This window comes from Mauremys reevesii, linkage group 22 (assembly GCF_016161935.1).
Source record: "Mauremys reevesii isolate NIE-2019 linkage group 22, ASM1616193v1, whole genome shotgun sequence".
Taxonomy (NCBI): Eukaryota; Metazoa; Chordata; order Testudines; family Geoemydidae; genus Mauremys; species Mauremys reevesii.
This window is the reverse complement of record NC_052644.1, coordinates 14,281,824-14,293,077: the sequence shown is the minus strand read 5'-3', so window position 1 is coordinate 14,293,077 and position 11,254 is coordinate 14,281,824. Positions and strand designations below refer to the sequence as shown.

Here is an 11,254-nt window from a genome sequence, read left to right as displayed (position 1 = left end):
CATCCCCTTGGTCACTACCAACTGGAAAGGAAAGAGGGGGACCTCATGCAGCAGCGTGCTCTGAGTGCTGTGAATGGTAGGGAGACCATATTTTAACATTCAAAGAACAGGACACTCCAGGGGGAGGGAAGCCCCACCCTGCCACCATCCACTCCCTCTGACTGCCCCTCACAGAAACCCCAACCCATCCAACCCCCCCCGCTCCCTGTCCCCTGATCACCCCCTCCCGGGACCCCACCCCTAACTGCCCCCACAACCCCACCCCCATCTAAGCCTACCTTCTCCTTGTCCCCAACTGCCCTCCTGAGACCCCCACTTCCCCAGGACCCCACCCCTACCTGTCCCCTGACAAACCCCTGGGACTCCCATGCCTATCCAACCGCTGCCTGTCCGCTGACTGCCCCTCCGAACCTCTGACCCATCTAACCCCCCCTTCTCCCTGCCCCTGACTGCCCTCCCGATCCGCCACCCCATCCAACCCCCGCTCCCTGTCCCTTGACTGCCCCCGGAACCCCTGACCCCTTCTCCAACCCCAGCCCCTTACCATGCCACTCAGACCAGCTTGTCTGGCTCCGTGCAGCGCCAGACACGCTGCTGCATACATGCTGCCATGCTCCCCGTGGAGCCCCAGACCCCAGCACCTGCCTTCCAGATTTGAACACCTCAAAATTCAGGAGTGCTCAAGCTCAGTTTGGGCAGCTGTTACTTCATTTCTCCCAAATCAAATATACTGATCCACTGTAACTTGCTGTAGAAAATTTTTTGTAGGATAAAATTGAGCAAAAAATGCTTCCCAGTGGTTATTAGGACTGGAATTGCTATTTTCAACAGCCATTGCTTTTTTTTGGTTTGTTTGTTTAAAAGGAAGACAGTGATATTGCATTGGCAAATTCCACATAGAAAGAAAGAGTGGAACAAAAGAATAATAAAGGCACCTCAACTTTTCCTCATTTATGGAGGACAGTCTTATAATATGCATCCAGATATCCTCCAATTACACAAGCTGAAAATTGTTCCACTTTAATGCAGCTTTGTAACCATATGGGAACCAATCCTGTCTGTGTTTTGTGCACGTCCAAAATTCCTGCTGAATGACCCACCCCAGGAGCGAGTTACCAGTGACCCTGGGCTGCGGCGGAAGGAGGGTGCAGGTGGCGGGGGGAGAGCCCAGGGTTGAGGTGGCAGGGGGGTGGGGGGAGGCCACTGGTGTGGGGGGAAAGGGGGAAGCCCAGCGCTGGGGCAGCAGGGGGTGTGGGTGGAGGGGGAGAGCCCAGGACTGGGGCAGCACGGGGAGGAGCCCAGGGCTGGGATGGGGGGCAGCCAAAATTTTTTTTGCTTGGGGCGGCAAAAAACCTAGAGCCGGCCCTGGTTGGAGGGACCATTGGGCTGTACCACTCACCTGAGGGAGTGGGCCAGAGGGGCTGTGGCAGTTGGAAGAGGTGTTGGGCCTTATTGCTTGTATGGTCCCCTAGAGGGGAAAGGACTCGTGTCCCATTCCCCTGTCCTCTGGTGTTGGCTGCGTGTGCTCTTTCAGCGTATGTCCCAGCCCTGTGCAGAGAGCAGAGACCCAGGCCCCAATGGAGCGACCCAATAAATCCACAGACTTGGCTCCTAGCGAAGGCACCTGGTCAGGTTTATTGCCGACGAAGCAGAGTGCTAATGCCTTGGATCAACGGTTACAGCTACACTGATACATGCATGCTGGTCACAATGGACCAGCTCAGTTAGTGGTGGGACTTTCCACTATCCCCTAGGCCAGACAAAGACACTACCTCTGAGACACATCTTTATACACCTCTGCAAACAAGTTACCTATCATCCGTGACGTATTAGGGAGCCACTCATTGCCTTGTACCTGTAGGTGTGATCAAAACATCTCTATTCGTCATGCTGTCATCCTGACCTTAGCCTTAAGATGGGTCAGCATGTTCCTGTTATCTTTGGGGGCTGTGTTTATCGGGGCGTTATGGTACCATCCTTCTGAAATGTGCTTGTGTGAGTGCTTTGTGCCTAGCAACTCTTAGGAATTTGTGTTTTTGCAATATCAGCCCTAATCTTGCCAATTCTTGAGTTGGGCCTGCCTTTTGCTGACAACTTAACTTTGCTTAATATCAGCAAGGTTTTGATTACTTTATCCCAGGCCTCAGACCTCACACCAGGCCTCTGACACATGGGCTTATGTTTCAGGCCCTCTTCCTACTACATCCCCCAGCCCCCATACTAGCCAGTCACCTCTGCCTGAGGCTGGGTCAGAACCAGCCCCCCTGCAGGCCGGGGGCAGAACCAGGCCTCTCCAGCTCACCAGTCAGGCACCCCCATCTCCCCCAGGAAATCAATACCAGCGGGCGGTGGGAATGTATCATTCCCTTACCAGCTGCCATCTCCTTTGCTGGCTGCTCACAGAGTGTCGCTCCTCGTATCAGTCTATTCTCCTATCTTCAGCAATGGCCAACGCCTGCTGCTTCAGAGGACAATGCAGAAAACCCATCAGTGGGCAGCAGAGGGAAGTCCTGCCCCTAGGGGAAGTTTGTTCCTAATCCCCATTGGTCACTTTGTGGCTGACTCATGCTTTGAAGCAAGACATTTTATGTTCCTTCTACCCTCTCTCCTGTCACTCTGGATGGTCTCATTCTGCTGATAAATCTCCAGTTCCTATTTTACAAATCCTTCTCAGAGCTTGTCTTCAGTGATATCTAGTGGCAGTGAGTCCCACAAGACAATTCTTTGGTGTGTATGTATAGAAACTTTTGATTGGTTTTAAATCTCTTCCCCTTTCAGACTCACTGAATGCCTCCTTCTTCTTGTAATATAAGTGTGGGTGAATCTACGTTCCCCATGCACTTCACGCTTGGCCAGATGAGAGGCCTCCAATATAGGGAGACATGGAGTGCACTTGTACAGCCATATAGGGGGAAAACTTTTGTTTAGTTCAGGGATTGGCAACCTTTGGCACGCGGCCTGTCCAGGGAAATCCGCTGGTGGGCTGGGCTGGTTTGTTTACCTGCAGTGTCCGCAGGTTTGGCCAATCGCAGGTTTAGTTCTTTAATGTTGTTTATTCATTCTTCCTGCATCTTGTCCTGAATTATTCTTCATAAGATATTATTCTTGACAACCAGCCAATCAAGCACACTCTTTGCTTTCTATTTTCCTCGGAGAGAGACAGGTGCAATGACTAGAAGGCAAGTAGTTGCCACTAGTAGAAAGGTTTCTTGCCTGGTGAGGTCATGTGTCAGATTAATAATTTTCTGAGCCATATTGATTCCATCCACCTCAGACATAAACATCAGAATGGTGACATGAAATTGCAACAGGTATGAGCCTGCAGTGAAAACATTCCCAGCAGCAATAATTGAATTCTTGTATCTATAGAGATACCCTTTCAGTTTCATTTTTGCTCTTTCATATCATAATGGAGTGTCTTAATTGTATACACAAATATACTTCACCAAGTTGATAGACTTTGCTCATGTGCTATCTGGGAAGCTTGTTTATCTTTACACACAATGAATGGTCAAAGTTTCCTTCTCCAGACTTCCTGCCCAAACCGTCAGAATCAGCTGCCCCTCAGAAGCAGCGCACCAGTCTCCAGCACCATGAACACCCAGGCTGGAATGCAAGACAGCCTTGAGACTTACTTCGAGAGGAGTGTGGAAATTGAGATAACCAACGAATCACGGGATGTGACCCTCCATTCCCCCAGGTAAACACCCCCTGTGGCACCTGCCTCAGAGCATCCACGGGCTCTCTGCATACTATTTCTCCTGCTTCTTCCAGATACTGGAAGTTCAGTATTGTTCCCAAAAGATTCTTACCCCACTCCCTGTTCCTCCTATGCTCTCTAATTCATTAAAATCTCCATGGTTTGGAAATGTTGATGCAGAAACGAATGCAACAGGAGAAAGATTTTCAATGCAGGAAAGGTGGGAAATCAAAAGCTAAGGAGCCAGATTCAGTTTTCATTTACAAAGATGTAAATCTGGTGTCACTACAATGCACTCACCGGGTAGACTCTGGGGGAACAGATCAGAATCTGGCCCTGACCCCATGGCAATCAGTGGTTGACTCCAGATTTACCCCAGGGTAACTGAGATCAGAGTTCAATCCTGACCACATTGCAGCCAGTGGGAGACTCTAGATTTACCCCAGAGAAGCTGAGCTCAGAAGCTGAAATTCCCTGGCAGCATTATTATCCAGCCAATTCTTACCCACAGCAAAGGGACTCAGAACAAGCAGTATCAGCTCATGAGCAGGGCAAAGGGCTAATAATAGTCCATGTGATTCTTTATTCACAAGGAGCAATTCAACACACTCCACTCTGTCTATATCTTTATGGAGTTGTAAACTCCATTTTGCCGATGCATCCTTTTACCTTCTCTATGGTCCCTTTCCCTCCATGTTGGGCTGAGATTCAAAGGCTCGTGGCAAATGATTAACACAACAGAGTTTCTAAAGAGAGTCTCTGAAACCTGACCTGTGAGAAAAAGCTAAAAAAAAGTGGGCATGTTTAGTGCTGAGAAAAGAAGACTAGGGGGGATCTGACAACAGTCTGCAAATATCTTAAGGGCTGTTATAAAGAGGATGTTCTCCATGTCTGTTTGAGGTAGGGCAAGAAGCAATCAGCTTAATGTGCAGCAAAGGAGGTTTGGGTTAGATATTAGGAAAACTTTCTAACGATAATGGTAGTTAAAGTTCTGGAATGGCCTTTCAGTTGAAGTTGTGGAATCCCAGTCATTGGAGGTTTTTTAGAACAAGTTGCACAAACCCCCATTAGGGATGGTCTAGCGAAAGGGACTGGACTGATGACTTCCCAAGAATCTTCCAGCCCCACATTTCTATGATTATATAAGAAGTGGAGCAGGCCTGACAAAGAGGGCAGAATTTATAAAAAAGGGCATGGACAGCCAAAGGAGAAGAAGACAATCTAGGGAATATGGCTCCATGAGGGTGAAGTAACCCAGACAATCTAGACATTTGGTGGGCAAGGTCCTAAAGCTGAGTGGCTAAGGTACTTGACAACAGCCCTTGGGGGTTTGAGACTTGCTTGATCTCCCCCCACCAATTCACCCAGCTGTGAAATAGGTACCTGATCCATTGGGTTAGAGTGATCAAAGATGGTCAGATGTGATACTGGCTGCATCACTCCTTTGTGTTCCACTGGCTATGAAACTCATGTGCCGTAACTACATCAGCCTGATCAGCTAATGCCTATGGGGCACTTTGACCATGTCTGCCTCCCTGAGCCCTGATGGCATCCAGGGAAGGGTGATCTAGCCAGGGGCATTGTGGTCAGGAAGTTTATTGTGTTCTTTATGATCTGCACTCCCATGTGCTTTCCCTTTTAAGTATTAAAGAGCAATGGTAGAATCCTGTGTAAAGTGTCTGCGGGTACGTCTACACTGCAAGCAGCGAGTCTCAGAGTTCAGGTCACCAGACTTGGGCTCTTGGGGCTTGCACTATGGCTCTAAAAATAGATGTGTAGGGAGCACTTTGAATTTGTGGCTGGGGCTGAAGGTCTGAGACCCACCCTCCTACCAGGGCTTCAGAGCCTGAGCTCTAGACCAAGCCAGAATGTTTACAAGGCTATTTTTAGCACCATAGCATGAGCCCTGCAAGCCCAAGTCTGTTGACCTGTGCTCTGCCTTGGGTGTTTGTCTGCAGCTAGACACACCCTTAGTGTGTTCTCTGCTTTACAATTACTGCCTGCCTCCTGAGAGAATTAGACTGTCGCCAGAAGGCTCTCACTTCTACGTGGAGTTCTGGGAGATGGTGTGCTAAGCAACAGGGGCAGCACTGAGACCTAGGGCTAGGCACATGGACAGTTCTCAGGAGGGGTTGCTAGATAGAGGGACTGCACCCCAGGTGTGTGCCTAGGGACCCCAAGACTAGACCAGTGTCTGGACTCCTTTCAGGCTCCAGAGGCTTAAAACACCCAGTATCCGGGGCCAGGATTCCCCTCTCAGCTGTCTAGTGAGTGGCTGAGTAGGGGCACTCAGCTCGTATCTGTGACACCAGTAACACTGGGTTTAAGCAGGCACATTTCCATTAGAGTCAACAGATTTTCATTTGGTTGTCTCAGTCCTAAAATATTTGCAAATGCAGCGCACAAACCTCTTCTAACCCTTCCCTGTTTGTTTCCCACCACCCCCGTGCTGTCCCCAAGTAGCTAGCACTGCACCATGGAAGTCAGACTATGCTAATCTCGATCCCCCTCTTCCCACAGGAGTTACTGCTTCAGTGGCCACAGCCTCCTACCCCCTTCCCCCCGAATCCCGCCAGGATCCAAGGAGAGCTGTCTGTTCACAAAGGGATGGTACAGCTTTCGTGGAAGCGTGGGGCTGCTGGTGTACAACTCAGACGCCTTCACCCTTGCCATCATGTTCTCCAATCCCTTTGACTACAACCTCTACTGTGTTGAGTTTGGCCTCGAGATCTGCCCAGGCAAAGAGCACCTTGGTGACATGGAGGAAGTCTACGCAAGGATGTACAATTATATGCCGGCCAACAGCTGCACAACATTCAAGAAAGCCAAGCTGGGCCAATGCCAGGAAGCGCTTGTGGTCACCACAGGGAATATCCGTGTCATGGCCACCATGTCCAATGCTGCCAAAGCAGTCATTAAAGTGCTTGTGGAGGAAAAAGGGAACCCACCTCCCTACTCAAAGAACCCGATTTGCTACAAGACACGCTCCTAGAGTAAGGGCTGCTGCTGCCACTGACATCCAGCCTAAGACATGAAATGACTCCGCATGGGCCTTATCTACAGGAAGAAATAATCCACTACTGTGTAGACACCAGCTAGTGCAGGAACCTGCCTAGGGACAGAACTGGCCCCCACTTATCATAGTGCTTGGAAAGAGCATAGACACTGCAAGAGGTGTCTAAGGCCAGAAGGGACCATTGTGATCATTTAGTCATATATCCTGTATAATACAGTCCAGAAAACTCCCCCCAGATAATTCCTCTTGAACTAGAGCATCTCTAATAAAATAAATAATGTCTCAAAGACAATCTTGTGACCCTGGCTTTGAATTGGCTCCATGTTGTTCACATTGTGTTAGCCGCAGGTGGGAAAGTGAATTAATAACAGGCATAAATAATGTCTGATCCTTTCCTCATCTATTGCCCTTTTAGAATGGTGTAAACCCATTGCAGGCAGTAGGTGACTCTGAATTGACCCCCTGGGAACTGAGATCAGAATCTGGCCCTGACCCCATGTCAGGCAGTGGGCAACTCCAGATTTACCCCGGGGGAACTGAGATCTGAATATGGCCCAGTACAGAATCAATAACATTTTCATTCTAGGTTCCATTTATTTCAGACTAAGGAAAAAATACAAAGAATAAATATAAAATCCTGTGTGAGAACTGGATCAAAGTGACTCTGTGTAACATGCTCCCTCTTGCGCTACTCACTCTATGGGCTGGAGATGTTTCCCAGCAGTGCTCTGCAGGGAGGCAGCCAGATGACTAAAGAAGCAGGACACAGAAAAGAGAATGACAATGTCTTCTTCCAGGTACGCAGCAAGATGCATTACAGAAATTCATTAGAATGTAAAAACCTGCAAGCAATGAAGGGAGCTCGCCAGTTACAAGAAGAAACAAGCTCCTGTGGCTTTGCAGAGTAGCATGGCTAGAGTTCCAGAGAGATGTGCCTTGAGAGCAGAATATAGAGTGGGGGGGAGGGGCAAATTTTTCGGCCCGAGGGTCACATTGGGGTTGCAAAACTGTATGGAGGGCTGGGTAGGGAAGGCTGTGCCTCCCCAGACAGCCTGGCCTCTGCCCCTGTCTGACCCCTCCCACTTCCCACCCCTTGACTGCCCTCCTCAGAACCCCCCACCCATCCAAACCCCTGCTCATTGTTTGCTGACCATCCCCTCCTGGAACCCCCCTCCCCTATCCAACCCCCCTGCTCCCTGTTCCCTGACTGCCCCGACCCCTATCCACACCCCCACCCCTTGACAGGCCCCCCGGGACTTTCACGTCTTTCCAACCTCCCCTGTTCCCCATCCCCTGACTGTCCTCCCCCAGAACCTCCACCCCATCCAATCACCCCCTGACAGGCCCCCCAGGATTCCTACACCTATCCAACTGCTCCCTGCTCCCCGTCCCCTGACTGCCCCCCAGGACCTCCGGGCCCCTTACCATGCCGCTCAGAGTAGCATGGCTGGCAGTCACGCCGCTCAGCCAGAGCCAGACACGTTGCTGTGCTGCCCTGCAGGTGGCATGGCTGCGGGGGAGGGGCCAGGGGCTAGCCTCCCCATGGGGTAGCTCAAGGGCCGGGCAGGACGGTCCCATGGGCCGTAATTTGCCCACCTCTGGTATGGAGTATTATAGAGGAGCAGTAGCAACTTATAGAGGAAGTAGCAACTTCCATCGTTTTATTTAAGATCCGGTTTTCAAAATGCTATAAAATCTCTAAGCACATTCTTATTGTTTTGAAAATTGCTGTGTCAGTTTAGGGTCCAGATTAGAGTTTGGGGTACAAATGTGGGGTTATTTGGGCAAAGGGTTTCTGAGACACAGCCCCTCAAAACAGCATTATTTTAAAATTTGCTGGTTCTTATCATTTTCACCCCCTCAGAGCTAGGGAAAATACTACAGGCTGTATCCCCATAAAGCTCACATCACTGTACAGCCCCTAAGCTGTCCTAGTGTCTGGCACTGAGATCCCATTGAAAACCTAATTATTCAAAAGTTATTAGACCTTCATTTTGGTTCCATAAGGTAGCCCACACATTGATCCAAGCCATAAATACTAGCACACATACAGATCAAGCAAAATTTCTGTATCAATGCAAAATTTCAAAGTGCTCTACAATTGACAAGAAGAGTCAAACTGGCCTGAAAGTTGGCATGCCAAAGCAGCAGCTGGAGTAGATCTTGTGGGGCTAATTTGGGGTCCTTTCTCATACAGGTTCCCAAGAAACATCTCCCCCCAAATGACCTTTTAATTTCCAAAGTGTTCAAAAATCAACATGCATAGGGCAATTGTTTTGACAACAGGTATGCCACAGCAAGGCCTGGGGTGGGGTTTGTGGTTCAAATTTGGGGACACTTGGCTGATGTTTTTTTTGAGATACAGACCCTTCCCAAATGAGCTGCTTTTAAATGTTTCAGATTCCCATAATTTTTTTTTATACAGAGTGGCTCTGAGCCTCATTTAGTGATGAGGATGATTTAGTTGGGGATTGGTCCTGCTTTGAGCAGGGGGTTGGACTAGATACCTCCTGAGGTCCCTTCCATCCCTGATATTCTGTGATTCTATGATTCTCATGAAACTGCTATCAACTGGACAGTTCTGAGCTCTGCTATTCAAAGGGGCCAAGGTCTGGTTCAGAAACCCAATCCTTCAAGAGTTATTGCACTACAAATACTTTATCACCTCAGCTTTCAGACTGTTCACACTGCTGTGAGCTGTGGTTTCCTTAGAGACTCCTTGGTGAGTGATCCACTGAAGTACCACACTCAGGAGCTCAGGCAACCTGCATGGGCCCTTGAGCCCAAAGCACACAAGTGTGAATCCTCTTCACGGGAGATTTGCATACTGTGAACTTTATTGCTCCCAGCCTGCCTTTTTCTTGGTCCCTGCCCCAGATAATTTCCCCCCCATCCCTGTTCTTGGTTCATTTTAAATGAGTCACTTTTTATTGCAGTCACTCTGCTCTGCCCCATTTGGTTTATACACTAAGAGATAAAGGCCCCTATGGGACTGGCCCTCCCTTGGTGTGATGGTGCAGGAATGGTCACACAGTGTGTGGCACTGTGCAGCGTTAGGCGATCATGCAACAAAAGACCCTGCTATAATATTTAGGCTGGAGAAGATGGACTTCTGGCTACTGTGGGCTCCCTAGCTCTGAATTCACCAAGGGGGGTTGTAAATTCTCAGCCTCAGCGCTGCGCTGACACCTGTTTTATTCTAATATATGCCCCAGACTTTGCCCTCAGGAAAGGAGAACAGATAACGAGGGTGCCCTGCCCTATACGGCTGCTGGAGAATGGCCCGAGGCACCAGCCTGCAGCTTGTGTCTGCCTCTTGTTTTACTTCCATTGGAAACTCTTTTGGGGGCAGGGACTGGCTCTTCGTTCTATGTTTGTACAGCACCTAGCACAGTGGGGCCCTGGCCTCTGGTTGCTTCAGAAACAGAAATAAATAAATAACCCCTTAGACAATCTTTGCATGCGGTAAAACCACTCCTATGTGCAAGGACTGCATCGCCACAGCCCCTGTCTGGGGGCACACAACCCCACACCCTTTTCTGCAGGAATGTCAGGGCAGCAGCCACAACCTCCTGGTCCTGAATCACAAAGACATCTTGCCTAGAGACAGCAGGCACTTGACACTGCAGAGAAGGCCGTGTGAGGAGAGATTCCACCCTTTCTGGGTGTGGTTTTCCTCATTATATTGTACCTGAGCCTATGTGAGTATTACTGTTTTGCACAAACACTGTGTGTGCCTCAGTTTCCCTGTGTATTGCAACAATTCCTAAGTGATGGGAATAAGGGTGCGTGACTTTTGCTGAGATCCTCAGGGGCAGATGAGGCAGCTCCAGCTCCCTGCACTTATGCGATGGCCGATACCCTTTGTAACCTGAGACCCAGGAGGGGGATTTGATCAGGTGACACTTTGCCCAGGAAGCGAGACAAAGACCAGGAGGAAGGGCAACTGGCGTGTCAGAGGTTCGGTCGGGAATCTGGGCAGTCTGCTGTTGGGGACTCAGAGAGGGAGGAGTCCTGGGTGTCCGGCCTGGGGTCCGCTCAAGATGGACTTTGTTGAAAGTCACTGATTTCTGTGTTAACAAGCTCTGTTCTATGCTGTGTTCCTGTTGACTAATAAGCCTTCTGTTTTACATGCTGGCTAAGACTAACATCTGACATAATCCAAACTATACATATAAAACGATGGGGTCTAAATTAGCTGTTACCAATCAAGAAAGAGACCTTGGAGTCATTGTGGATACTTCTCTGAAAACATCCACTCAATGTGCAGCGGCAGTCAAAAAAGCAAACAGAATGTTGGGAATCATTAAGAAAGGAATAGATAATAAGACAGAAAATATCATATTGCATCTATATGAATCCATGGTATGCCCACATCTTGAATACTGCGTGCAGAAGTGGTCACCTCATCTCAGAAAAGTGGTTCAGAAAAGGGCAACAAAATGATTAGGGGTATGGGACAGCTTCCATATGAGGAGAGATTAATAAGACTGGGACTTTTCAGCTTGGAAAAGTGACAACTAAGGGGTGTGTGATAG

General features: G+C 49.1%; 1 protein-coding gene across 1 annotated transcript; it reads left to right on the top strand.

Moving 5' to 3' along the window:
* Positions 1-35: 35 nt before the first annotated feature.
* Positions 36-6,967, top strand: LOC120388778. The gene is made up of 3 exons (XM_039510859.1): positions 36-76; positions 3,531-3,700; positions 6,221-6,967. The coding sequence occupies exons 1-3, from the start codon at positions 74-76 to the stop codon at positions 6,690-6,692; spliced, it is 645 nt and encodes a 214-aa protein (XP_039366793.1). The 5' UTR covers positions 36-73; the 3' UTR covers positions 6,693-6,967.
* The last annotated feature ends 4,287 nt before the right edge of the window (positions 6,968-11,254 follow it).

Coding starts and splice junctions, on each gene's coding strand:
- LOC120388778 (XM_039510859.1), top strand. Junction 3,701..6,220: donor GTGACCCTCCATTCCCCCAG/GTAAACACCCCC, acceptor CTCTTCCCACAG/GAGTTACTGCTTCAGTGGCC.